General features: G+C 35.9%; 1 protein-coding gene across 3 annotated transcripts in view; it reads right to left on the bottom strand.

Annotated features, from left to right (window-relative positions):
* Window positions 1-26,652, bottom strand: part of Epg5 (ectopic P-granules autophagy protein 5) — a 923,436-nt gene that overhangs the window by 658,075 nt on the left and 238,709 nt on the right. For all 3 annotated transcript variants that reach the window (XM_090395201.1, XM_090395199.1, XM_090395200.1), the window contains exon 9: window positions 18,101-18,218. In XM_090395201.1, the coding sequence (XP_090251327.1) occupies window positions 18,101-18,218 (118 nt within the window). The remainder of the gene's footprint in view (window positions 1-18,100; window positions 18,219-26,652) is intronic.

Genomic DNA, 26,652 nt, shown 5'->3' with positions numbered 1-26,652 from the left:
CTTTCATATCCCTCTTACTATATTTTTCACTATTGAAATCATTAGTTTAAATTAGCACTATCATCTCTTTTACTTTTCTTTTCTGTTTCTCTTTTATGTTTGTTACAACCTTTATATTAGCTCACAGGAAACTCAATGTTGTGACTTCCTTATCAAGCTCAAAGGTAATGACTGAATTCCAATATCATTCCTTTTCTTCATCATCAAATTCCTAATACAGTAGTCTCCTTGCAGGGATACATTTCAACCCCCTTTAAAAGTTAATTTAAAAACTTTTAAAACTAACTTAAATCTTATGAATTCCCCTAATTAGTACCATTATTAACTTCTAATCAACAATTTTCCACCAAACTAATCTCTTATCAGTCAAAACTCCAATATTATCACATCCCAACATTTGCCCAGAGGGGAACAAAGCCATCAACTTCAAAAACAACTAGAAGAAAAATGACAAAATGAAGAAAACAATTGGATCATAGACTAGAAACAAGCTAAATTAGTACAAAAACCAAGTGATGCCACTAGTAGCCACCATGGAGGCCAGGATGCATGCACTGCATAGGAAATTTGCAAATGCATGCATAACTGACAATGGTAAATACCCCCCCCCCCCCACCACCACCACCACCACACACACACCCAACCATACCAGATGGCCAACATTCAATGTCCACTATATCCTTTTGCCAGAAAGAGATCAGAAAAATACTGTTGAAATTAGACACAAAAAAGTCTCCTGGCCCTGATGGCATTCCTCCAGTTGTCCTGAAGGTTTGCACATCAGAACTGTCTCCTATGTCACCTGTATATACTCTCTTACTCCACTGGTATCTATCTCACAGCCTGAAAATTGGCCTATATTCAACCCATTCCCAAGAAGGACGATAAGTCACTGCCGTACAACCAATGCCATATCTTACTCACCTCAGTCCTGTCTAAAGTAATAGAAAAAAATCATCAATTCCCAACTTCTACACTACCTCGAAGGCACACACCTAATAAACAACCAGCAGTATGGATTGCATCACTGCCGATCAACAGGAGATCTGCTCACATATATCACCCATCTCTGGAGAAATGCAATGGATAAGTTTGGAGAATCTCAAGTGGTTTCACTTAATATCTCCAAAGCTTTTGACCAGGTCTGGCACAAAGGCTTACTAGGCAAACTACCATCATTTGGTCTGTCCTCTGTAGGACAGACAAAACGATGTAGCTGGATTGCCAGCTTTCTGTTTGCTCGCTATGCGTGGTGGTTCCTTATCTTCCCACCATTCAACTAATGCCAGCGTTCCACAAGGTTCTGTCATCTCACTAACCCTCTTCCTGCCATATATCAATGACCTACTTCAGTTGACCTCCAACCCAATACACAGTCTTGCAGATGACAGCACACTGCACTCCTCCTTTATATTTGATAAACCTCACTCTACACAACTCAACCACCATCTCCTTCAATTCTAATCTCAAAGCCATTCTCCAATGGTGTTCAGATAACCTTGTCAACTTGAATGCTAATATAACCCAGTTCTGTCTTATCTCTCATAAAAAAGAACCATTTTTTCCCAGTATTATTTTTGACAACATCCAAATTTCCAGACAAAATTAGATTTCTCTTCTTGGAATTACACTGACAACATATCACAACCATTTCATTCTCAGCTTCTAAAAAACTGGGATTTGACTTTTGCTCAACGTGTTACTTCACCCATGAATAATTTGTGTTTACCAAATCACAAATCTACCCAGCTATTGATACTCCTCTCACATATGGGATGGGGACCCTAAAATCTCCCTAAAAATGCTTGACTCAATACAGAGGAGAGGAATCAGACTAATTAATAACTCATCTCTTACCAACTCACTCCTCATGTTCATCTGAAATAGCATCAATAATTCCCCTACTTAGTACTAAGCTCGTTGAAACACGTGCAGCTGCTGCTCAACATCCCTTCACAGTAAAGCTTGAAACCCAGAGAACAGGTTTCTTTTCCTCCTCCTTCATCCCTGCAACTGCTGAATTGTGGAACAGCCTTCCCCTTGTTGTGTTTCCCAAGGAATACAACATACAGGTTTTTAAATCAAATATAAACAAGTTCCTCCTTCTCCAACCCGCTAACCATATACAGTACTAATGTACTATAGGCTGATCAACCAACCTCTTGTGTATGGTATATTTTTATTGTATCAATCCACCTTTATCTTGGTCTTCCTCTGAGTCTTTTTTCCTGCAAGCCTGCCAAAGAACACTTATTTTGCTAAGCTATCCTGTCCCATTCTGTTCAAGTGACCATATCACCTGACAATAGCTCTGCTAACACATTCCTGAATGCTAACAATGTCAAGGTCTTTCCTAAAATCTTTGTTTTTAATATGATATTGCCATTGATGCCATCTGTTCACTCTCCTAATCTTTCTCAAAACTCTCATATCTGTGGGCCCCAGTCTTTGATGAAGTGTTTTATTTCTAGCTATTAGATATTGGTTTGAACACAGTCTTGTATACAGATAGTTTAGTGTGTTGACTTATTTCTCTCTTAGTCTATATAAATTAATTTAGTTTACTTCCTACCATACTAACTTTGCTACTTATTCTGAATCTTTCCATTTCAATTTATCATCTTCACTAAAAATTGTGCCTAAATAGATGAAATATTTGATCTACCCCACAGGATCCCCATTCAGAAAGCAGCTGATGTCTTCAATGTTTCTGCCATTTTCAAAAGAAATTTATTACAGCAGTTATTCAATTTAGTCAGGAAATCCTGCTGACTTAGAATTGGATTTATTTAAAAATATAACTTCACATACATAATCATCAGAGATTAAAATCTGAAATTTGGAAATCAGGTTTAATGCCACTTGTGTCTATAATGCCATCCATATAGATAACATTTAAGAAAATGTATATTCTTGTCTTAACACCTGATTTAACATAAAATCATCTTCCTGTACCGCCTTTGATTCTAACTGGTGACTTGCAATTCAAATACAGACTAAACTGCTTGATATATTTTCCTAGTTACACCATATAATTCATATAATTAGTGTTTTCAACATATTTTCTTTTGGCACCTTGTCATATGCCTTTTACAGATCTATAAAACTTAAATACAGATCTTTTTTATATTCCCATGACTTATCCAATATTTGTATTCAAATAAATATTTGAATCCTACTTGTTCTACAACAAGCTTTCCCTCCAAATAGGAACACATGCGGAATTATAAGGCAGGTGATCACAATAGTCTAATGAAGTTTAATGAAGGAATGGAATATCATTATTGCTTGGGAAATTGTGAAGGAATAACAAGCTTCCACTCCACTACTTTTTTTAGCTATTTCTCAAATTATATACTAGCATAAATCTCCAGGATCACTCATTAGGGAAATCACTCTAATCCTTGCATTTAGTTTTATTTTCCTTTTCATGGGGATACCATGAGAGATTCTCTAATTATGCAGTGTAGCCACTGTAAAACTTTTGTCTCCATACTTGAGCATAATTGGTTCAATAGCATCTACTCAAACTGCCTTTCTGCATTTAAGGTTTTTGATGGCTTTTCCCTACTTCAAATATTGGTACATATTCCTGATTATATTCCTGATGGGGATTTTCTACTATAATATTGTCATTGCTTGTTGCATTTATCAGTCTTTCAGACTCCAGACACCCAAAATATATAGGGTATCGACATTGAATCTCCATAGTTTCAAAGTATGGTAAAAAATTGAAATGCAGAAAATTTGGGTTATTCAAACGTTCCAAAGACTCAAGAAGCTTCAACCAGAATTTTTTCCTGAATTGCAATGCAGTGATGCTGCTAGACTGGGCTGTCATAGTTTTAAAGATGCCATCAGGGGCAGAGAAAGCACAAGTTGTGTGGTGGTTGGATGAGATGAAATCAATTAAAGCAGTGTAGTGTAAGTACCATAAGGTGTACAAAAAGGCATCACCCGACCCTAACAACAGGAAGCATTTCAAAATATGCAGGACGGAAGCAGCCAATATTGGAAAAGAAGATACAGAGGATTTGCGAGACCTCTGAATGAAGTCCGACAAAATCTGTTAGGAGAGTGTCATGTGAACTGCAAATACCTCACCCCAGCATTCACAAGATTGTCATCATAAGTTACATCAACACACGTACAAAGTGCAGGTGTGCAGGTGTTGCAGTTAATCAAGCAAAATGATAAGCCACAATGAGTAATGTTTGCAGCTGAAAATGCTTTCTGGATGAAGCCAATTTTCATGTCAGCAGAAAAGTGAACAGGCACAATGTCAAGATATGGGAAAGTGAAAATCCTCACTGTGTCATGGAATACAAGTGTGACAGTTCCAAGGTGTAGTGTAATATGAAACACTATCATTTGCCCTTTTTTTTTCATGCAAAGCAACATCGATGGGATGATTTACCTTGACATCCTCGAAAATTTCATCTTTCAACACTTCAAAGAGAACTGCACAATAGGAAGGTGCCCCACCATGCTGGCATTTGGAGGTTTGTGAAACTCTTGACAGGGTCTTCCCTCAATGGTGGATCGGACATGGAGGACAGATTCCCTGGCCACCACAATCATCGGATCTTACCCCACATGATTTTTTCTTGTAGGGGTATGTGAAGGACACAGTCTACGCAACTAATGTAGACAGCCTAGAGAACCTGAAACATCACATTTCTGCTGTTGTGTACTCCATCACCCCTGATATCTCCAACCAGTTATCTGAAGCAAGACTATCGACTTGACATTGTGTGTGCTAATTGTAAGTGTACTGATTTTTTTTTACAAAAAATTGGTGAGTGTTCCTTCTTATTTGTATAATTTCAACACCATGGTCCATACGCTTAAGTAGTAGTAACATGTTGAAACTAGGGAGTTCCAATGTAGACACCTGGTACTACTATTCAGTGTTCGTGTTACCTTTATCATCTATGATTCCTTTTACAGTAGTGTTAACACCATTTTTAAGCTTTTTCAATAGCCTCCAGAATACTTTGCTACCTTGATATTTATTTTGGTTCTTGTTTTCAATCTCTTTCATTTTTTCTTGAATAATGTTCATGTATTTGCATCTACAGCTCACTTCTCAATGACTTCTGATTAGCTAGTTTTACACAGCGCTTAGCTTCCTCACATTTTTCTCTGTATTCTCTAATACCAAAAGCTTACTTGACAGGACTTTTGTTCCTTGATTAACTCTATAACTTCCTGAGCACACACTGTAGTTCTAATTACTCTAACTTTGCAGATAACCCCACCACATATCTCTCTGTCTGAATCAATCAATGTTTTCTTCAGGGTTTGTTAGTGAATCACCAAAGTTTGATTCTTGTTTTTGATCTCTAATTTTTTCTTGAATAATGTTGGTGTATTTGCATCTACAGCTCACTTCTCAAAACTGCTCAACTTTGTGTTGCTTTAAAACTTTCTTAGCCACTTCTTTTCAATATCTTCAATTTTATCCTGCTCAACACTAAATGGTGATCACTTCCAATTTCAAATCCTCTGTATACTCATGTCCTGAACCAGTGGAAAATATAGTTATCAGGAATAACATTGTCAATGAAAATTTCTGGCATCTTCTCTCCATGTGAAGTTGTCCACATTTTTATATTGGAACATAGAGTTATTAACATAGTCTGTGTCCTGAACAGAAATCTAGCAAGCACTTAACATTATTGTTAGCTTTGCTCTTTTCTGCAAATTTTCCAAAAATATTTTTAAATGTCTGGCAATCATTTCCTGCATGGGTTTAAATCTCATATAAGGACCAAATTTTTCCTTTTTTTTTGTTGTATTAAATCTCTTATCTAGTGACTTAAAAAATTTCTCTACTTTTTCTATAGTAAATTTTTTGTATGACCTAATGCATAAATTTTCATGAAAGTTTCAGTGTCAAGTTCCCTATTCTGATATTTGCCCAATATCACTACACTTGATGTTCCCTGCTATTCTCATATTTGTTGTTTAATACTGCAGCTACTCCTTTTCCCTGATTGTTATTGCCAAAACATAACAGCTTGTATTTGTTGTTTAGAAAGATCTCAAATGTTTTTGTATTTTGTTTCAGTCATGCCTATTACGATGACCTGGTACTTATTCAACTCTTCTGCCAGTTCCACTTCTTTTCCATCGATGCTTCTTACATTGAAAGTACCAATCTTCAACTCTGCTGATGGTGAGTGGGTATGCTGTAGGATTTGTTCCAGTAGCTGACTTTGCACTGTTCTAAAGAAAATAACAAGGATCATGTTTAACCATAGTCCCAGCTGGCATGAAATTCTGTCATGTTGTACTATATTTTGGAAGCCAATAAGAATATAATCTGGTTGGGGAAATTTGCCAGCCCACTACTGTTCGTTCAGAATCCAGGCAGATACCTAGAACAAGGTGAGGACTGGACAGTCAGAATCCAAATCAGTTCTCTGCATTCCTTAAAAGGCTACATCGAGGTCTCCTCCCAGTTATCCAGCTCTGATCCTTAAGCACCTTGTTCCTGTGATATTTTTTTTTCTCTTCACTTTGCCATAGTAGCGTGAAAGTAAACCTAAATAAGTGTAACATTATTTTAAGTTAAACCAAAACCTCACCAAAAACGTTTTAAATGAAAATTTAAAGAAAAAAATTTTCTTTAAATTTATTAAAATATTCACTTCACCAATATTTATGGTATCAACATCATGATGTACATCATTACCTGCAGACATCTTTGTTTAGATGTCTGCAGCAATGTATTTGCTCTCCAACTAACCGTTTGCTGGTTCGAATCCTGCTATGGGCATGGATATTTGTAATTATCTTAAAATAGATGAATTTTGCTGCCTAGTGTTAGGCTACCAACTTGCTTATTGGAGGTGGTTTGAAAAGATTCCATTTTTGGTTTTTAGATGAATTTCATTGCCTATTATTAGACCACTGCCCTGTTTATTGGAGGTAGCTTGAAAAAGATGCATGTTTGTTTCTAGAGCAGAGCTTCCAAGACCATGCATCAAATAAAATAAAAACAGAATAAAAAAAAATCCATAGTTACAGTACTTACAGGCTTAGCTTAGAAACTTTTGTGAATGGGATTCACATAAAAAAAAAACACCTATTTCTGAACTGAACCTGAAATCTTTATCTCAATAATCATAATAACTGTCCAAATGACACTCTATATCATTCCTTCTGCTACAAGGGTGGTAGCTGTGTTTTTGTGTGATCTGACATTCCTTGACAGTTGCCCCCTTTTGACCTTCTGTGGGTAAAGATTTCCCTGCCTCATTAATCTGTTGTCTCTACCATCCCGCAAGTCTTAAAATCATTCAACACTCTTTAACTTCTTATCTGTGAAGATTGATTTCGCACAATACAAATTTCATAACAATTAAATCACCTTCCTTAGCAACTTTGATGTCCACAATCCCAACTGGCTCCCTTTTTCAATTTCCACTGACAAGCTGGAAGAGAAGCAGAGATATTTGTTTTGATAATTGATTTAAACAAAATCATTCATAGTCCAACTAGGAACCCTGACAATCCTCTCCACACACCCAATATTTTGTATCTTATCTTAGCCAGTTATCCTTCCAGGTACACTGGTGAGGTAACTGCTCCCCTTGGTAATTCAGACCACAATCTTATTCAAGTTTTATCTCTTATAGAACCTTCCCCCTCTCCACCATTCACCATCTCATGTATCTTGGAATTACAACAATGCAAAGATCTCTGAAACTTTTACTCCTTTCCATTGTCAGACTACTGTTTTCATCCTTAAGATCAAAATGTGTGTTGTGATAATGATAAAGAAATTTTCCATGTTGGAATGGAAGTTTTCATTCCTCATCCAGCTTGTCAGTGGAAATTGGAAAAGGGAGCCAGCTGGGATTGTGGACATCAAAGTTGCTAAGGAAGGTGATTTAACTGTTAGGAAATTTGGATTGTGCAAAATCAATCTTCACAGATAAGAAGTTAAAGAGTGTTGAATGATTTTAAGAATTGCAGGATGGTAGAGACAACAGATTAATGAGCCCTAATGAGGCAGGGGAATCTTAACCCACAGAAGGTCAAAAGGGAGCAACTGGCAAGGAATATCAGATCACACAAAAGCACAGCTACCACCCTTGTAGCAGAAAGAATGATATAGAGTGAGACTTCGACAGTTAATAAAATTCCTGCTCTATATCCAAACTATACTCTTCAAAAAAGTGTGTTAGGTCAGTCAAAAAACAAACAACTGCTTCAAGAGAAGCCTGGGACAATGTCCAGTTTCATTCATTGCATACACCAAAGCTCACAATTCTTGAAATCCCATCAAGAATTGTGATGCGATTTCAAGCTTTTGTCCATCTATACATCCACCTCTTTCTTATCACCTCCTTTCCAAGGAACGATGCTTCTTATTCCTCCTGCAGACTTCCAGTAGAAATACATCAGAAAAATTCTGAGTGTCATGGACACCTAAAAGGCTTTTAGTCCTGATGAAATCCACCAGCTGCACTCAAAAGATATGCTCCTGAACTAACATCTGTTCTTTATCATGTTTACATATGGTAGACTCAACTGGCATCTACCCTAGGGAATAGAGGCAGTTCAATATACAGCCAATTCCTAAAATAAAAAAAATAATAAATAAATTTTTTAAAAAATTAATTTGAGAAGTTTTTTTTTTTTTCCAAAATAATGGACCTAATAAACAGTCAATTTCTTTGACATTTTGAAAACTATCTACTAATTAACTACCACAGGTATAGATTTCGCCAATAAAGATTTACAACAGATCTCATGATCTATATTACCCATCTCTGGACACATGCCATGGAGAAGTTTGGAGAGAACAGGCACTTGATAGGGCCTGCATTGAAGGCATACCATCTTATGGTGTGTCTTCCTCCCTTTGTAACTTGACTTTTTTTTTTTTTTAATAATTGATTATGTTTATCTGGTCCACGCATGAAAGCCAGCAGGATCTATAGCACACTAGTGCTGTGTGTGTGGAGAAGAGGAATAGAAGAAAGGAGGAGTTTGTTCACATTCTGTTTGAACATCTGAGAACTGATCTTCAGGGAGGGGAGACTGTTCCAAAGAGCAGAAGGAGATGAAACAAAAGAGGAGGCAGTGAAGTTGGTTCGGTCAGTTTTAAGATGGACTGTAAAAGGGTGTTGGTTAGTAGTGCTCTTGTTTTAATGATTTTGGAGGAGAGTGGAAGAATAGTAATGGCCACTTCAGCAGAGCACTGTCCATGAAAGTATCTGTATCATGAAGAGGCACAAGGCAGAAACTGAATGTCTATGACAGAGGGATTGAAGTGGAGCCTGTGTGAGAGAGAGAGAGATCATTAATTGGCTGGATTTGCCCTCGTCTGGATAGCAGCATGCAATCTCAAATAGGATTTTGGTTCAGCAGGTGAGTTTGCAACATTTGGCCCTTTCAAAGTTTGACTTGGACTTGGTGATGATTCTTTTACAACTCTTGTGGGCTGCAGTATAAGCAGATGGTAGCTGGAGTTTTGGTCTTCAGCCAACTGTGGTAAGCAGAGGTTTTTCTTTCATAGCATTGGCACACTTTTTTGAGAATCAAGGCCTGGATGGTGGCTGAGAGTCTGGTCTGGAATAGGGGATGAAAGACTTCATTCCTGTGAGGATGATTTCTGTTATTCAGTCTGAGCAGTGTTTGGATCAGAAATAAAGCAGTAGTCTGACCATGGAAAGGAGGAATAGAAGTCACGGAGTTCCTTTCAATTGGCATCCTTGTAGTGCCAAAGGATATGAGACTGTGAACTAGAAAGTGTAAGTTGTTCTGCAGCAAAAGAGACTTGTATGAGGCTGTGATTCAAGTTTCCAATAAAACCGACACCCACAGTATACTTGGAAAGGGAGCTTGTTAGGTTATGTTAGGTGTAATATAATATATATCTATTGAAGAACATAAACTATCCATATAATCAATATATGTTCGTCACATCTCACTTCAGCAGACTCAAAAGGACCATATGATGAAAATAAACAACAGATAATGACCACCAGGAAAGCCATGAGTGTATATTGGTCCTGGATAGAAAAAAAGAAGAAAAAGAAAAATATTTTCTGAAAAGAGAGAGAAGAAAGTGGGAATTAAACACCTCACATACAGAATAGTCAGGTGAGTCCTTAAACTCCTTTAGCGTGTCATGTAGAATGAGTAAGGTGGTTGACACATTGGATAAGACGAGTGCACAAGCAAACGAGTTGGTAGCGATAGTCGGCACAAATGATCTGACTGGTAACAAGAAGAATGTAAGGATGTCATGAGGCTGGTCAGAGAGTAAAAGATAACAGTGTGATAGGTAAGGTTGCCAGCATCTTGCCAAGGTATGATAATGATAAGTTGATGATGCAGACTTAAGGTATTGATAATGTATTTTCACTTCCTTATGATTTCCTTTAATAACATTTTCTTTTCTCTAGTTTACTTTATTAGAGCCTCCATAGCTCAGTCAGTACAGACAAAGCCTTTGGTTGGAAAGATCTGGGTTCAATTCCCACCAATGACGTGAGGAACCTTTAATCTGGTCTCTTTCGACTAAAGGTAAGTTAGCCAGTCTCATAAGGAGGTATGGGGGGTTTTTTCACCTGGAAACTCAGGTTTTTTGTCCCCCCAGAACAGGCAAACTGGCCCTATGGACACACATGGATTACAGTCATGAATACGTCCCAGCCAAGATAAAATTGAGGGGTTGGGGAAAGCAATGGTGAGATACCCTGTAAAAATAAAATAAAATTAAAAAATAAAAATTAAAAAAATCTCACCAGGAATACTTTGTGGGCAATGCCTACAAAAGTCACCTACGGTCGGAAACGATGGAAGGAGAAAATCAGATCAGTTTACTTTATTGTAAGAATACAGTATATATATATATACATATATACACACACATATACATACATTTTATAAAATATGTGTTAATTGAATGTTTATGATATGGTAAGGCTACCAGTCAACAGTAGACTATTAGTAGTTAAGTTTTTGAGGACGCCAAAAGTTGAAAAGGGAAGCTTGATTTTCACCAAGCTTCCCTTCTCAACCATTCCTCAAGTATATACTTGTATAAATCTTACCAGGAACACTCAATAGCGAAATACCTCTGTAATTTTCATATCCAGCTTTATTTCCCTTTTTGTGTATGGGTATGAGTGCTCTACTCCATTCATTTGGAATTCGTCCATCTGTCCAGGCCTTCAGAACTGTACGTTGCAACCACTACAAAACTTTTATACATCTATCATTAAGCATGGAGAGGAGTAAAAAGACTACTTCACTTGCCTTTCTGCATTTCAGCCTTATGATGACTTTTTTTCTATTTCAAATAAGGATATGTATTCCTGGCATGCTTGTTGGGTGTTTTTCACCACTGTGCTGTAAATGCTTGTTTCATTTACTGCAACAGTTTTCTCCAGTTTTCATGTCAACTTTATCATCTTTAATTCTTTTTACAGAATTCTATCCTCCATTCCTGAGTTTTTTCAAGAGCCTCCATAATATTTTGCCATTTTCCTAATATTTATTTTCTGTTCTTACCAAAATCTTCTCATGGCTTTTGTTTAGCTAGTTTTACACAATGTTTAGCTTTCTGACATTTGTATCTGTATTCTAAGAGCATAAGCTGACTTATTCACCAGAACCTTTGATCAAGCCTTTTTCTTTTCCTTGACTGCCTCTTTAACTTCCTGTGTCCACCATGGAGTTCTGATTTTTCTATCCTTGCAGTCAACCTCACCACATGCTTCTCTAGCTGAATCAGTCGATGTACTATTCAAGGCTTGTGAATATGTCAGCTTGCCATAGAATCTCCAAGTTTGGGTTCCTCTTCTCTAACTCTTTCATTTTTTTTGCTTGAATAATGTTTGTATTTTAGTCTAAAGTTTTCATCTCAGAGCTGCTCAACTTTTATTTGCTTTAAAACTTTCCTACATGTTCTTCTTTTCAATATGAAATTCAATTTTATCCTGCTCAAGACGAATGGAGGGATGGTTACAGAATCGGAAGGGAATCTCTGCCCCAATTCCTGGCAGAAGAGAACAGAAAGCGCGACGTGTCTATAGGAAAGGTTATGTATCGCAAAAACGCGAGGAGAATAATAACATTATTCCTGAAGAGAAGAGGTAATTTGCGGAAAAGCTCAGAGTCTATGCAGAATGCTTCACGTCGAAGGAGTTACTTTACCACAAGCATCTCCCTGAAAAGAGGGAACGAAAGAAGGCCTACTGGAAACGAGTAGGCCTGTATATGATTGAGAAATCCCAGATACTTTCCCCAGCAAGTAGAAATCATTTAGAGGATCCAGAGATGAGTAAAGGAAAGGAACAAGCGTAGGAACCCACTGTAAAATGGTATCGTGAAATTTTCTTGTTAATTAATGTGAATGAATGATATGTAATTCAAGATCTGAGGACTCAAACAGAGATAGGATAGGCCTGTAGCATATTATAAACTGTGAAAGGAAATGAGTGTAAATTTAAGAGTATTATACTAAGGATGTGTGTGTATAAGGAGCTAATACATGTTAACTACATTTTATTAGAGAGGAATTTGAAGAATTTATGTGCGATGTAGTTTGGAGCAGCACAATTGCCGATCCTATATGAGTTAAGTGACTTAACGCTCACATTTGCTGATTATATTTGCACAATATTTTGTAGTATTGATTTGAATTTTGCCAAATTTCCATGCACTGTATAAATGTTAGTATGTTGAATAAACCTTTTGTTTCTTCTAATTCAGTTGTCTGTATGTACTATCCGATGCACCGCTTGTTAAATGTACCTAGGCAGGAGAAATAAGTAGTGAATTTATGATCACGACTGCAAAGTTGTTAGTCATTAAGGTATATCTGAGTATCCTCTTCTCGTTTAAGACTTCCACTTTTAAACTAATTGTCCTAAGTGGTGCAGCATTAACAAATAAACGTCTTAGGACCTTAAGAGAAGAAGAACCTCAGAAGCTTTGTTGCAGTTGGATTTCCTTTGTAATTCCTTTGTACTTAGACAGTACCATGTGACACCATAGGGCAAACATAACATAGGAGCATAATTAACAAAGTAATTAATGAAAGAGGGACACAACAGCGATCTGCTAGTCCTTACCTGCTATAGTAATAGTTACGAATGTATTTTTCAGTTCTTCCAGGAGGATGTTAACTGATCTTCCTGTTTGCCCATAATACACCAAGTCACAGAGAACTTCATACACTCCTGGGTGTGCTAAAGGGTGAAGTTTATTCTTAGGCAAGTGAATCAGAGCTGCTAGTTTGACATGAGGTTTGAAAGTGGTGCGAAGGCCATGTTTCATCAGAGGGTGCCAAAAAATAGGACTTTAGATCTTTTGTCCATTGCAATTGTATTGTTTCACTCACTCACTGTCACGTGCACAAGTGTGTTGTGCTCCGATGATGCTGATTTGAAATTCAGCAGAATATAAGCAGTTAATAAAACATCTCTTTCATAAAATTGGTTGGGGTTGTTAATACCGTTAAAAAATAAGTCATGAATAACTATCAACACCTAAGCTTATCTGTTAAATTTCTTAACATGGCAGTTACTTATTCCAAGGAAAAATCTTCAGATCATCTGGATTTGGTCTATCCATCTTGCTCTTCCTTTCATGCGTTTTCCTTCTACTTTTCCAGGAATATATTTCATTCTCAATGTTATCACCATTTGATTATATGTCCAAAATATTGAACTGCAAATATATCATCAAAATATATCCAAAATACTGAACTGCAAATATATCATCATCAAAACATACCCATATACAAGGGTTGTAAATAATTTAGTGACAACATAAGCACAAAATGTAAAATAGTTTATTTATAAAGTCTATATAATTACATCCCTTCAATGTAATCTCCTGCACCTCTTTCCAAATTTGTGGGAGCCACTGGATACCACATTGTTGCCTGTTGATATCAGTGATAGTGTGACCTACTGCTTGAAAAACCTTTTAAAGGTTTTTTCCCATTTTGGGGAACAAGTTGAAGTCACAAGGACTCGCATCCGCTGAATACAAAGGATGTTCAAATACTTCCCGTCGCATCCAGTACATTCATAAAATTAATATCTTATTAAGAGATACCTACAGGTCAACATACTGTGTTATGAGCAAAAGCTACAACAAGAAGTCAAATGAATAAATTAAATAAATTATTATACAACTTACAATTGTAATATGCCACTACTGTTGAGAGGTTATGAATCCATCATGCCTCTTCACTTCATTTTTATGGTCTTCCTAAAATACACAGAATGGCAATCCGCTACACCCAATAGTAGATTGTATTGGCTCTCCCACTTACTACCTTACAAAACATCATCATTGGAATCTCACTGGCCACACCAGATCATATATTAAAAACACCTTGACTGTTATAGAGAACATAAAAGATCACCAACATACCACTACTCTTCAGTTTTTACAATCTGATTTCCCAAAAGACATAGTTCTCCTATTCAAATTCACCATCAATGCAAGCTATTTTACATGGCATAATAAGTTGATCAAACAAATAGAAGGAACAGAAATTGGCAGTCCTATCACACAACTTTAACTGACTATCAAGAAAATCAACTCTTTGATACTATCTCTTCAACCTCGTATATAGTTATGTTTTGTTGATAATATATTTGCAGTCTAGTCTTACTCCGAGTCAGAATTACTTCAGTTCCTGCAGAAAATGAGCTGGTTCGGTTAGTTGAATGGTTAGCATATCCACTCTCCAGCCAAAAGGTAGCAGGTTTGTTTACAATTGTTGTGAAAATACTAGTGGTGGAGACAAAGAGTTGTAGAGTAGGTACCCTCTGTCAATGAGGCTTTGGACTCCCTGGAGATGTCATGTAATAATAATAAAATAAACTTCTTGCGTGTCAAGTTCACTACTGAATGTGAATCCAATAACTATCAACGTTTTTGGACACCTTAATAATTCGAAATCCTAGAGGTCATGTTGAATTTTCAGTTTATAGGAAGCCAACCTTTACTAGCAGGTACATTCTCTTGTCCTTCTACTATCATTCATCACATAATATGGGTAATATCATCTTCTCTCCTGATTCCCATTTGTTAGATAAAATAACTGATAATTATTATCCTTCTACCAGACTACAATTCATTATGAAAAAATTTCAACACCCTACTTTAAAGGAACCTCCAAACAAACAGCATCGATTCTTTGCAAATCTATTCACTTCTTCTTTCAACCTGGCTTGGAAACTATTTTCCTTTCTGCCATCCATAAACGATACATTACCATCTCTTTGTCTCCACCACTAGTATTTTCACAACAATTGTAAACAAACCTGCTACCTTTTGGTAACAGGTTTGTTTACAATTGTGAACAATTAATCATGTGATCTTTGCTATTTTGGACAGACTGGCTGTTCTACCTTGATTAGAATTGAAGAATAATCAAGACTATATTAACTACATTTTAAAATCCATGAAGTCTAATCGTGCTTTTCATGTGGTTCGCACTAGGCACAGTTCTTTGAAACCAAACAAAACTACTTCATTCCAACTATAATAACTAATATTTAAGGAATTGACAGCGTATACTAGAAATATAGATTAAATAAACTTTAATATATACTTTCCGATATTTCGGCAAACGTCACGTTGCCATCTTCTTGGGAACTTACTACAAAGACACGTGCACACAAGTACTAATAACAGCAAAGTATACGCTGTCAATTCCTTAAATATTAGTTATCATGTTTAACCAGCGTATAAGCCTCTCAACAAGAATAATGTTCATTCCAACTAGTTCCAATTTTGTCATCTTTTCCTAGAAGCAAGTTAAACACTACGAAATCATCTGAACCTCAATTGATCAGACTGAATGATAATCTCTAAATTTTTGGAAGTGATCATGGTTAATTGTTCACAATTTTTTTTTTAAATTAATAATTATTGTTAATTTTTTTTTTATTTATGCAACTTTTTTATAACTGTTCCTTTGAACTCTAATCATACTTCAGCTGAAATCGAGTCATGATCTAGTATACGCATTATTGTGATTCATGTTTTGAATGTAGTTAATGTTCTGTCCATGTAACGTTGGATGAAATATATTGGAGTTTTTGAATTTTTTTGTTGCATGTATAATTCAGGAAAGTTATTTAAACATGTCTGTATGAGACAACCTCTTTAAGATTGATGAATATTAAATTCATCTTTCTGCATAAAGAGCAAAGCAAAGGTCTTTGTACTATTATACTGAAATATTTTTTAGTTTAAAAGAGAAACTACAGCATACCAAAAATTGGTTTAAGTAAGTATTATTGACAATTTAATAGTACAATCATAATTTCAAAATTTGAAAGTAAATCAAAACTGCGTAGATCTGGAAAAGGACTGGGAAATCCTGATTCCTCATACCTAAATAAGGAGAAAGAGGTGGAATAACTATGCCAAAGCTAGCACTAAGGAATCACCAGTCACAGAATTCAATGAATAAATAAAAATGGCCACCTGCTTTTGTTTTTTTTTAACTGCTGTAACAACTTTGATTATTTTTGATACAGCCAATGTTCCCCCCCCCCTTTTTTTTTACTTTCATCCCTCTAGTATAAGAGTATTATAGGATTTTTAGACACTTCAATAAGTGCTTCACAGTATAAACAATGTTATGAGAAAGTAAATAAATAATTCATTTGTTGATCTCAATGATATTTTGCCATATTTCTAACCAGCATCCTCAGAGCATAACATTGTAGACACAGAACTTAGTCACAGAAAAAATTCACACCTGCAACTGAAATAGGAACTAACTGTGTCCCTTCAAAATCCTGATGAAAACAGAATCGGAAAAGTCATGATTAAATTAATGATGGTCTCCCATCTTAGAATGCAAGTATCCCATATCTTTGGAAAATTAATGCAGCCATATTTCTTGAGGATAAGATTGCTTCATAACTGATGGTGATTCTAAAAATAACCTCTCACACATATGGCAACTTCTGCACAGTAAAGCTGTCCCCTTCTGTTTAAACATGTGAGAAGAAATGTTCAAATCATGATTTGTCAGTCCAGACTTACCATACCCATGATCACACACTGTCTGTTCTTAAAGGCAGAGGTTAGTTAAGAGTGTTTGTCCAGAGTAGACTAATTTCAGACACAAGGCACTTAATACACAAAGTGGATGACACTGATACTTGGAGAATGAAAAGGCACTGATGGCAGGTATGATCCAGTGGTTGTCATATAAGTACCATCCAGTGTATATGGATGGGTTTCCTATAAAGAAGAAAGGGATAATGAATGATTTGGTGATCATGTAACTAGTGTATCTAGAAAAGGGCAAGTTTCTTCTTCTATAGTGAAATGTATTTTTGTAGACTATTTTTTAAGAATTAGTATCAGCTATGAAGCACTGCCTCAACAAATACAGCTGCATTAAATTACCAAAGATCTGAAAGACTGTTTCTAAGATCACATTTAGAGTGACTTTTTCTGATTAATTTTTTATCTGACCCTAGAGAGTGCTTTTTTTCACCTGCATTATGAAGTGTTTCTGGTACTACCAAATTCGGTATTACGTTCCTACCACATTTGCAATTTTGTAGTGTGAGGGTGATTAAAAATACAGCAAAATATTCTTTAAAGTGAAAAGCACTATTATGAATAATAATGAAGACCTAAACCAGTGTGTATGTTTCTAATTAATCCCTTATATATGGGATTTCTAATCCATTTATATGTTGTAATCAATGAAGTGAGATTTGGATCCTCTCCACTTCCATATACACTTGTTTTATTACTCAGAGAGAGAGAGAGAGATTTCCTTTTATCTATTATTTTTGTTAATATCAATTATTTAATTTCCATTTTTATTTCTATTTTATAAATTAATTAGGTATACAAATAATGATTTGTATAGATTTAAAAATCAAACATGCTAAGAATTTTTATGCAGTTTGAAAATATGAAAAAATTATACAATATTCAAAAAAAATAATATAATAAAATAAATTAATTAAACTTTTAATAGTCAAAAGCGGCCATTGACTTAATTTAAAGAGGACTGCTAATTCTCCTTCTATCTTTCACATACATTTAAGTACAGAGAACTGAAAATACATACTGTCTTTCATAGTTATCTGTAAAATCTGTGAAAAAACAGCACAAAATGGAATCTGGTTTAAGAGGGCAATGATGTCATCTTGATGCCATTCAAGATAATAAGAATATGGATCATCATTCTGTTGAAAATACAAATATAATATATTTGATTCCAATGTTAACAGATAAACACTTTTTCAGAAATTAAATTGCAAAAGCAATAACAAAAATCAGCAAGCCATGCATTTGATTCACATGTGAAAGCAAATGTATATACCGGTATACATATATATATATATACACACACATGCATATTTGAACCGTTACCATTTCATACTTTAATACAATAATAAATAAGCTAATATTAGATTACACATTAGAGGTCATAGCATCTATAACACAATTGTGCTATTCATGGGTTAGTGATGATTAAAAAGAGAGATGTAATCTGTTGACGTGTTTTTGAAAAGATTTAATGTGCATCTAACATTGCCCACTTATGTAATGTAATGCCAAGGACAAATTTACCTTTTTAATACCATCTTTTATCTTACATATATTCTAAACGGAACTGCACATTTTCTCCTCTGAAATGTCTATGAATCCATAGTTTTACTAAACAGTTCCTAAAGTTGATGACTGATTGATTTAACTTTTAATGGCACAAATGTAGTTTAATGTAATGTAATTTAATGGAAAGAATCATAAAGTTGTTGGTAAAAAAAAGTATGGTGCCTTACATAAATGCATTACTTTTTCTTTAGAAAAACATCCTAATCGATGTAATACATATCTATACATCGTCTCTTGTTTATGTTTACCTAGCTGTAACAGGATCGATATTTATATTTCTTTTGTCAATTTACTAGAAAGTGCAGCCTCTCTTGTTTGCCTTTAGATGGTTAAGAAATACTATTATTATTATTATTATTATTATGTGACACCTCAAAGAGTCCAAAGACTCATCAACAGAGGGCACCTACTCTACAACTCTCCATCTACATCATTCAATCCAACTAGAGATAACTGCATCATCTACACAGGCCATCCACTGCCCACGACTACCACTAGTATTTTCACAGACAATCACAAACATTCATGCCCATGGCAGGATTCAAACCCACAGCATTTTGGATGGAGAGTGGATACACTAATCACTCAGGCCAAGTAGTTCAGCTAATATCAATGTTTATTCTGACTTTCTAAAATTAGCAAAAGATTACATGCATTTATACATGCAGTCTATTTATGCTATTTGTGCACTATGCTACACGATGAAATTTCGTAGTATTACTTTGCTTCCCATACCTTCAAAATCTGGCTATTTGTTATTACTTTCTAAACTGAGTTCATTAATGTCAGTAATGCAAAACTGAAGCACCAATACATAATGCTTATTCTGTCATTTGAATTTTATTTCCTGTTAACTGCCAAGAGGAAATTTGTATTTACCATTACTTTGTAAATCCATAGGCTGCATATTTTTTTTTTTAAATGCTTGGAGAAAAAACATTTTTTGGCAGGAATGGTTCACTCATTTCGTTCCACAAAAAAATGCACACATAAAAAGAAAACAACTTCTCTTTTCAGAATCATTCAAGAATATACACAATGCACACAACATTCATTGATGTTAGTCGGTCAAATACATTGCTCTAAGTAATTAAATTCATTTTCTGGCTACTTTTATATTATCAATTATTTAAGAATACAATAATATACTGAACATTATTATAATAAAATTATTATTATTATACAGGCACCGCAATGGAGTCCAAAGACTCATCTTGGGAGACCCAATCTATCCACACAATCTATCATACCTCTAATTTAACCCATTAACAGAAAAAAGCAACTGACTCTGGCAACCCATTCTACTCATTCACCTCTACAAGCAAAAAATATCTAGTCCTCACACCTCTAATGACGACACCTTTATTCAACTTCCAGAAATGACCTCTTGTTCTGGTCCCTCTAGCCAAATGCTGAAACATTTCACATGCACTGATTCTATAAAATCCTTTAAGCAACTTAAATCATATCCCTCTCTTTTTCTCCTATCAACTAACGTCTACAATCCACACACCTTCAATCTATCCTCACAGGGCACATTCCACAGGCCACTCACCATCTTGGTCACTCGCCTCTGAATCCTCTTCATGGCTTCCACATCGCCAAGAAATGCAAACTCGAGCACAGTAATCCAGATATGGGCGTATCAAGGCCTTATGTAAAGAGGAATTAATACTTCCTTATCTCTACTTGTTAATGTGTTCTTCACTAGCCAAGTAATCTTATGTGCTACCTTAGCAATATATCCTCTAAAGTCTCTGTCTACCACCACCCCTAAATCTCTAGCTTCATCTATTTCCTGGAGTACAGTGCCATCAATGTGATAAACGACTTGCAATCTATTTATCTCAAAGTGCATAACTTTACATTTGTTGACATTAAACTGACGCCCATTATCTTTTGTCCATCTTCACAGCCCATTTAAATTATCCTGTAAGCTCTCCACATTGCCTTGATTAACTATTACTCTACTTAATTTCACATCATCAGCAATCAACTGAATATTTCCTTTCAGGTTACTTCCTATAACAGCAATGTCCCAACACTGAACCTTGTGGCACACCACTAGTCACCTACTTTCACCTCGATTCTGCTCCTCCATATACCACTTTGTGATATCTGTCCAGCAGTCACCCACTTTTCAAATTTTTTTGCAAAATCCAGCAAAATCATCGTGTAGCCATTGCCTTCAGTCAAACTCATCTGTTACTCTATTATAAAAAGATAGTAAATTACTAAGGCATGACTGACCCCTTCACAAAGCCATGTTGACTTTCATATAGTATCATATTTTTATCTACCAATTCTTGAATTCTGTCTTTTATCGATTTTTCTAATACTTTTACCACCATGCCTGAGATACTGATTGGTCTATAATTTGCTACTGTAGTCTTATGACCTCCTTTATGCAAAGGAATAATTTTGCCCTATAATTCATGCACCTCTGTTCCCACATTAGTGTGTCTCATAGGTTAAAGCAGTAACCTCACTAGGAAGATATATGCTTGCAAAGTGGTCACTCAGCAACTCAACTATCTTATCCGCTTCTGTCTGCTCGTGACCATCATCACTCATTAAGGTTAATCTTCCATAGTTATTCTTCCTCTTACTTGCCACATAACAAAAGAACTCTTTGGAATTTCCTTTGGCCTGCTTGGCTAAATTCTTCTCATAATGATTTTCCCTTCCTTGCACTGTTCATCAGTTTGCTGGTCACCTTTCTCTTTATATACCTTTCAAAGCATTTTCTTCTTCTGCAGCTCATGCTTAATAATATTACTGAATCTTAACTCCTTACCTGATGTATACAATATAATACTGCTTCCTCCAGATGACCCTTCACTCTATCCCATGCACAACTAACATCCTTACCCTACAGTGTTTTATGCCAAGGTACAAATTTAAGCTTCTTCCAAAGCATGTCATAATCACCTGTCTTGTAGTTCAACAAATACACCTTCTTGATAGAATATTTCTCATGTTTTACAAATTCCCAAGTCAAAACCACATGGTCACTTTTACCAATTGGACACAGTGTTGTCAACTTGGTTATGGATAGGTCTTCTAGTCCTATGACCAGGTACAATACTTTCCCACATACAGTCCCCTCCATCACATGCAGCATTAAATAATTATCTCTTAGCAGGTGTATAAATTTTATTTCTTTTCTGCATGTAATCTTTCTTCCTTCCAGTCTATATCTCCATAGTTTAAGTTCCCCCCATAATAATCACTCAACCTATACTCACTGTGCTAATTGGGCAAGCACATCTTCCAGATAATCTGTGGAACTCCCTGGCCTATAGTAACAACCAACTATCTATTTTGTAAGTGACGGTTTCTGTGGGTAAGCAGTTCTGGAGATAGTTTTTGGTATTGAGACCACATGTTTATTAAACAATAAAAATAAAAGAATAAAAAATCCAGAAAAGTTTCGTTCGTTGAAACTTACATCAGGGGTAATGGTGCATAAAAGGTTAACACAGCAACCAAAGATAATTGATAACTAATAGTCAATTGGATGTTTTCTGACTTCATAAACTGTTCATTAATTAAGAACCCAAACAGAAAATGAGACATTTGTTATTGTATGCTTGTTGGAAGGCTAGTTGTTGCCACGTTCTGTGGCTCACACGTGTTGCATCCGAGGTAGTTAAATTTTTTTTGGATGCAGACCACACTCGATGTAAAATCAAATCCTCATTTTTATTGAATTGTGTAGGGATCCTAAGCATTTCACGGCTTCTTAAAATTTTCTTGTGAAACAGTTATTATCAACATATGACGTTTGTCTGTTGCCAGAGTACTTGATGGCCAGTAATAGCTGTGTGGAATACTAAGCCTGATTTGTGTTCCCTTCTTTTTTCAACATCTTTTATATGTTCAGCCATGCGATGGATTTCTCCTGTCTGGCCTATGTAACAGATGCCACAAGAACAGTGACTTTGATAGAGGGCTGGTTTTATCATGGGAGGATGTGGAGGTTTTGGTGGATGTAGGAATCTTGATAATTTTTGTAAAGGAAGAAAAGCCACTTTTATGTTGTACTTGCAGAGCAATGTAGCCAATTTGTCTGTGACATTCTTCATGTACGGCAGTGTGATTGCGTTCTTGAAATCTTGTTTTGATAAGGGAGTTGCAGGAGCTATATTAAGAATTCTTTTGATTGTCTTGGGTTCAAAAACAATTAAGCGTGAGATTCTGTATCAGGTAGTTTAATTCTTCATTTCGATTCACCAGTGTGCTAGATATATTGTATACTCTGTCTCTCAAGATTTTAATTATGCCTATTTTTTGTAATGAGTGGTGGTGTGAGGCAGCATTAAGAAATCTAACTGTTGTGGTCGGTTTTCTGTATATAGAAGAGGATAACCTTTTATCCTCTTCATTTACTTCTATAAAAATATCAAGGAAAGGTAATTTTTTATGTTCTTCTAGTTCTATAGTGAATTTTATATTTGGATGCAAATTGATAAGATACGATTTAAAAGCAACCAGTTCAACTACCGTTCCTGGCCAAATAATGAAAACATCATCTACATAGCGTAGCCAAACCTTTGGTCTTTTGTGATAGTATTTGAAAGCATTTGTTTCAATATTTTCCATAAAAAGGTTAGCTAAAGCTGGAGAGAGGTGGAAAACCATGGCTAGTCATTTATCTTCCCAATGTTTGTCTTGATAAATGAAATAAGTGTTTTCCATGCAGTGTTTCCATATACAGTCCTACAATGTCCCACCAGACATCGTAAGACTATACAAACACTGCATGGAAAACACTTTTTTCATTTATTAATACAAATATTGAGAAGAAAAAGGACTAGCCATGGTTTCCAACCTCTCTCTCCAGCTTTAGCTAACCTCTTTATGGAGAATTTTGAAACAAACATGTCATATGTTGATAAGAATTGTTTCACAAGAAAATTTAAAGAATCTGCAAAAATGCTTAGGCCTACACAATGCAATAAAAATCAGGGCTTGATTTTACATCAAGTATGGTCTGCATTCATAAAAAATATAACTTCCTAGGACACAACATGCCTGAGCCACAGAATATAGCAACAACTAGCATTGTTCCAACAAGTATACAACAATGAATGTCTCATTTTGTATTCAGGTTCTCATTTAATGAACATCCAATTGACTATTAGTTATCAATTATCTTTGATTGTTGTGTTAAACTTGTATACACCATTACCACTGACGATGTAAGTATTATGGCGAACAAAACTTGTTGGGATTTTTTATTCTTTTACTTTTATTGTTTAATAAACATGGGGTCTCAATAACGAAAACTATCTCCAGAACTGTATATTTTGTCTTATTGCTTTAAGCTCACACCATATTGCTTCAAATGAGCAGCTGCTCTCCCACCTGTCTCCTATTCTTTTTGGCTGCAATTCATCTTCTATCTTCAACAGCACTCCCCCCCCCAATTGTATTTTCTCTATCTTCCATGAAAAAAAAATACACTGCTCAAAACAATTAGGGGATATTTCAGTTTCTGTCGGATAATTATAAATTTCTGCAAATAATTATAACTATTGGGTACTCTTTATACACGAATAAATATTTCTTACTTATGGATAGGGTAAATGATGAGATATTGTTTAAATAATCGATATTTATTACAAATTTAACAATCATACATTTTAGCATGAAATAATTTTAACAAGAATAGCCAAAAACGCTTTTGTTAATTTTTAGTATATGGTTTCCATTAGATCTGACCCGTTAGTCTAGTGGCTGTGCGCTTCGCAACCATATGCCCGGAGAAGGAATGTCCTAGGTTCGATTCCTGTCAACAAAGTGAGGAGCTTAAGGATCTTCCTCAGCCATAGCCAAGTTAGCCAGTCTTGGGCATGGACAGCAGTGTTTTATCTGCCAGTTTATCTGGGATTTTTCATCCTGCAAGCAGGGAAACCAGCCTTGAGAACGCACAGGCTACAGTTATAGGATATAGTGTGGCAAGGAAGGCAACCTTGCTCATAATCATTTCCCTAGATGGTGGCATATACAGCTACTCCCAGACAGCCGTAAGCCGTATTTGATATACTATCAAATCAAATGGTCTCCATTAACAGTGGTACATCTTGATTGCATGGACCAGATAAGATGATCAAATAGTTCTTGTGGGATATTTCCCCACTCTCGTGTGAGAGCAATTTCGAGCTCTTGAAGCGATAGTGGTGGCACCAGTCAAGCAGAAATGCGCCTACCTAAAGCATCCCAGGAATATTCGATTGGATTACAATCAGATGACCTGGCAGGACAGTCCATTCGTTCAATAGCTTCTTCCTCAAACCACTCTTGCACCAAATTTGCACGGGGTGGAGGAGTGTTCTTATCCATAAAATTGAATTCTTGGCTAATTGCAGCAGCACATGGACGAACTATATGTTCAACAAGCGCATCTCATATGATGCCGAAAAAATCTTACAAATAGTAAATCTTCTACCTAAGTCGTTAAGGTTGAAGTGGGGGATTAGGGCAATGATCGCTGATAAAAATATGTTCTGGTGCTATTGTGATACCTTTGGGCTGTTAAGGAACCGGTTCTGATAAAATAGAGATCAGTATGATCACCTATACTTATTCCAGCCAATGCTATCAAACTCCCACCTGGATGTTGGAGTCTTTCATGAACAAACAGTGGATTATTTCTTCTTCCACTTCCACGTCATATTAAGATATGTCGGTTATCTGGTTGCAGACTGAACCTGGACTCATCATGAGCCCAATCCTCATTTCTCCAATTGCTATGTTCCTGTGCCCAAATTCTTCGGGTTCTTTGTGATTTGCAGTAAGTGGAATGCAAACCAATGGTCTTCGAGCATATAAACCTATGGCATGAAGATGATTTTGAACATTTCCCGTCTCCAGAAATAGATTCCAAAGTCTTGAAATTATGTTTTGAGATACAAGACATGCTTGAGCGACAACTTGCTGCGTTTGTCCAGCTTCTAATTGACCAATGGCTCACCAAGCCATGGATTCCAGGATTTTGCTCTACCATTTTTAACATGGTAGAGCAACATGATAATGGGTGGTAGGTGACAAGTTTACAATTGAAGTGATAATTATACACTATGGACGTGAGCACAACAAGCCAGGCTTTTATACCCCCACATGCCGATACAGCTAAGACATGTTTCGACGAATCTTAACAAGATTTCATATGCATTTGCGTGTCCTACACTGTTGTATATTATGAATATTTTAAAATAAATGTTACATTTGTAAATTATTTTTATAACTTTATAATTTACAAGAAAACCAAAATATCCTCTAATTGTTTTGAACAGTATATTAAACTCTTCGCATTCGATCCCTGTAACTACATCAATTGCTGTTAGCCAAGTCTCACTAATGCCTATAACTTTTGACAAGATTCTAACCAAGGCCAGAAACTCCTCCCTCTTGTTCCTAATATTACTAGCATTAGTGTGTAGAAACTGTAGTATCCCTTTATCCCGCCCCACTTTTACTTTCTGAATTAACTACCCTATTCATGATTTTTGATTGAGAGCCTCGATTACACATATGATCATTCTCATTCGCTTCATGGTTGCCTTCATGCAAACTCACTTTCTTCCACAATAATTGCTTTTAAGTTTTCCAGAATTTGCAACGTCAGCATGCTCGGTGAACAAAGCTCTCTCCAGACAACACAACTAATCAGATGTAGTCCATCAGCATTGTATAAATCCTTCTTTCCGTCAAACAGAAACCACAGATCCACAAATTCCACAAAATAGAATGTGAAAATGAAAAAAGGTATTTCCCTACTCAGTGTTCCTGATAAGATTTATGCAAGTATAGTTGCAAAAGATTGTGGAAGGGAAGCTTAGTGAAGAACAGGCTGGTTTCAAGTGAAATCGAGGCTCTTAGGATCAGATTTTCGCCTTATGACAAATAGTTGAGAAATCATGGGAATGTAGCAATGATCTGCACATTTAAGTTTTGTAGACCTGCAAAAGGCATATGACAAGGTGCCAAGAGAAA

Source organism: Typopeltis vanoorti, chromosome 7 (genome assembly GCF_054136105.1).
Source record: "Typopeltis vanoorti isolate ZY-2024b chromosome 7, IOZ_Tvanoo_1.0, whole genome shotgun sequence".
NCBI lineage: Eukaryota > Metazoa > Arthropoda > Arachnida > Uropygi > Thelyphonidae > Typopeltis > Typopeltis vanoorti.
The sequence above is the reverse complement of the archived record's forward strand: the minus strand, read 5'-3'. Positions and strand labels throughout refer to the sequence as shown.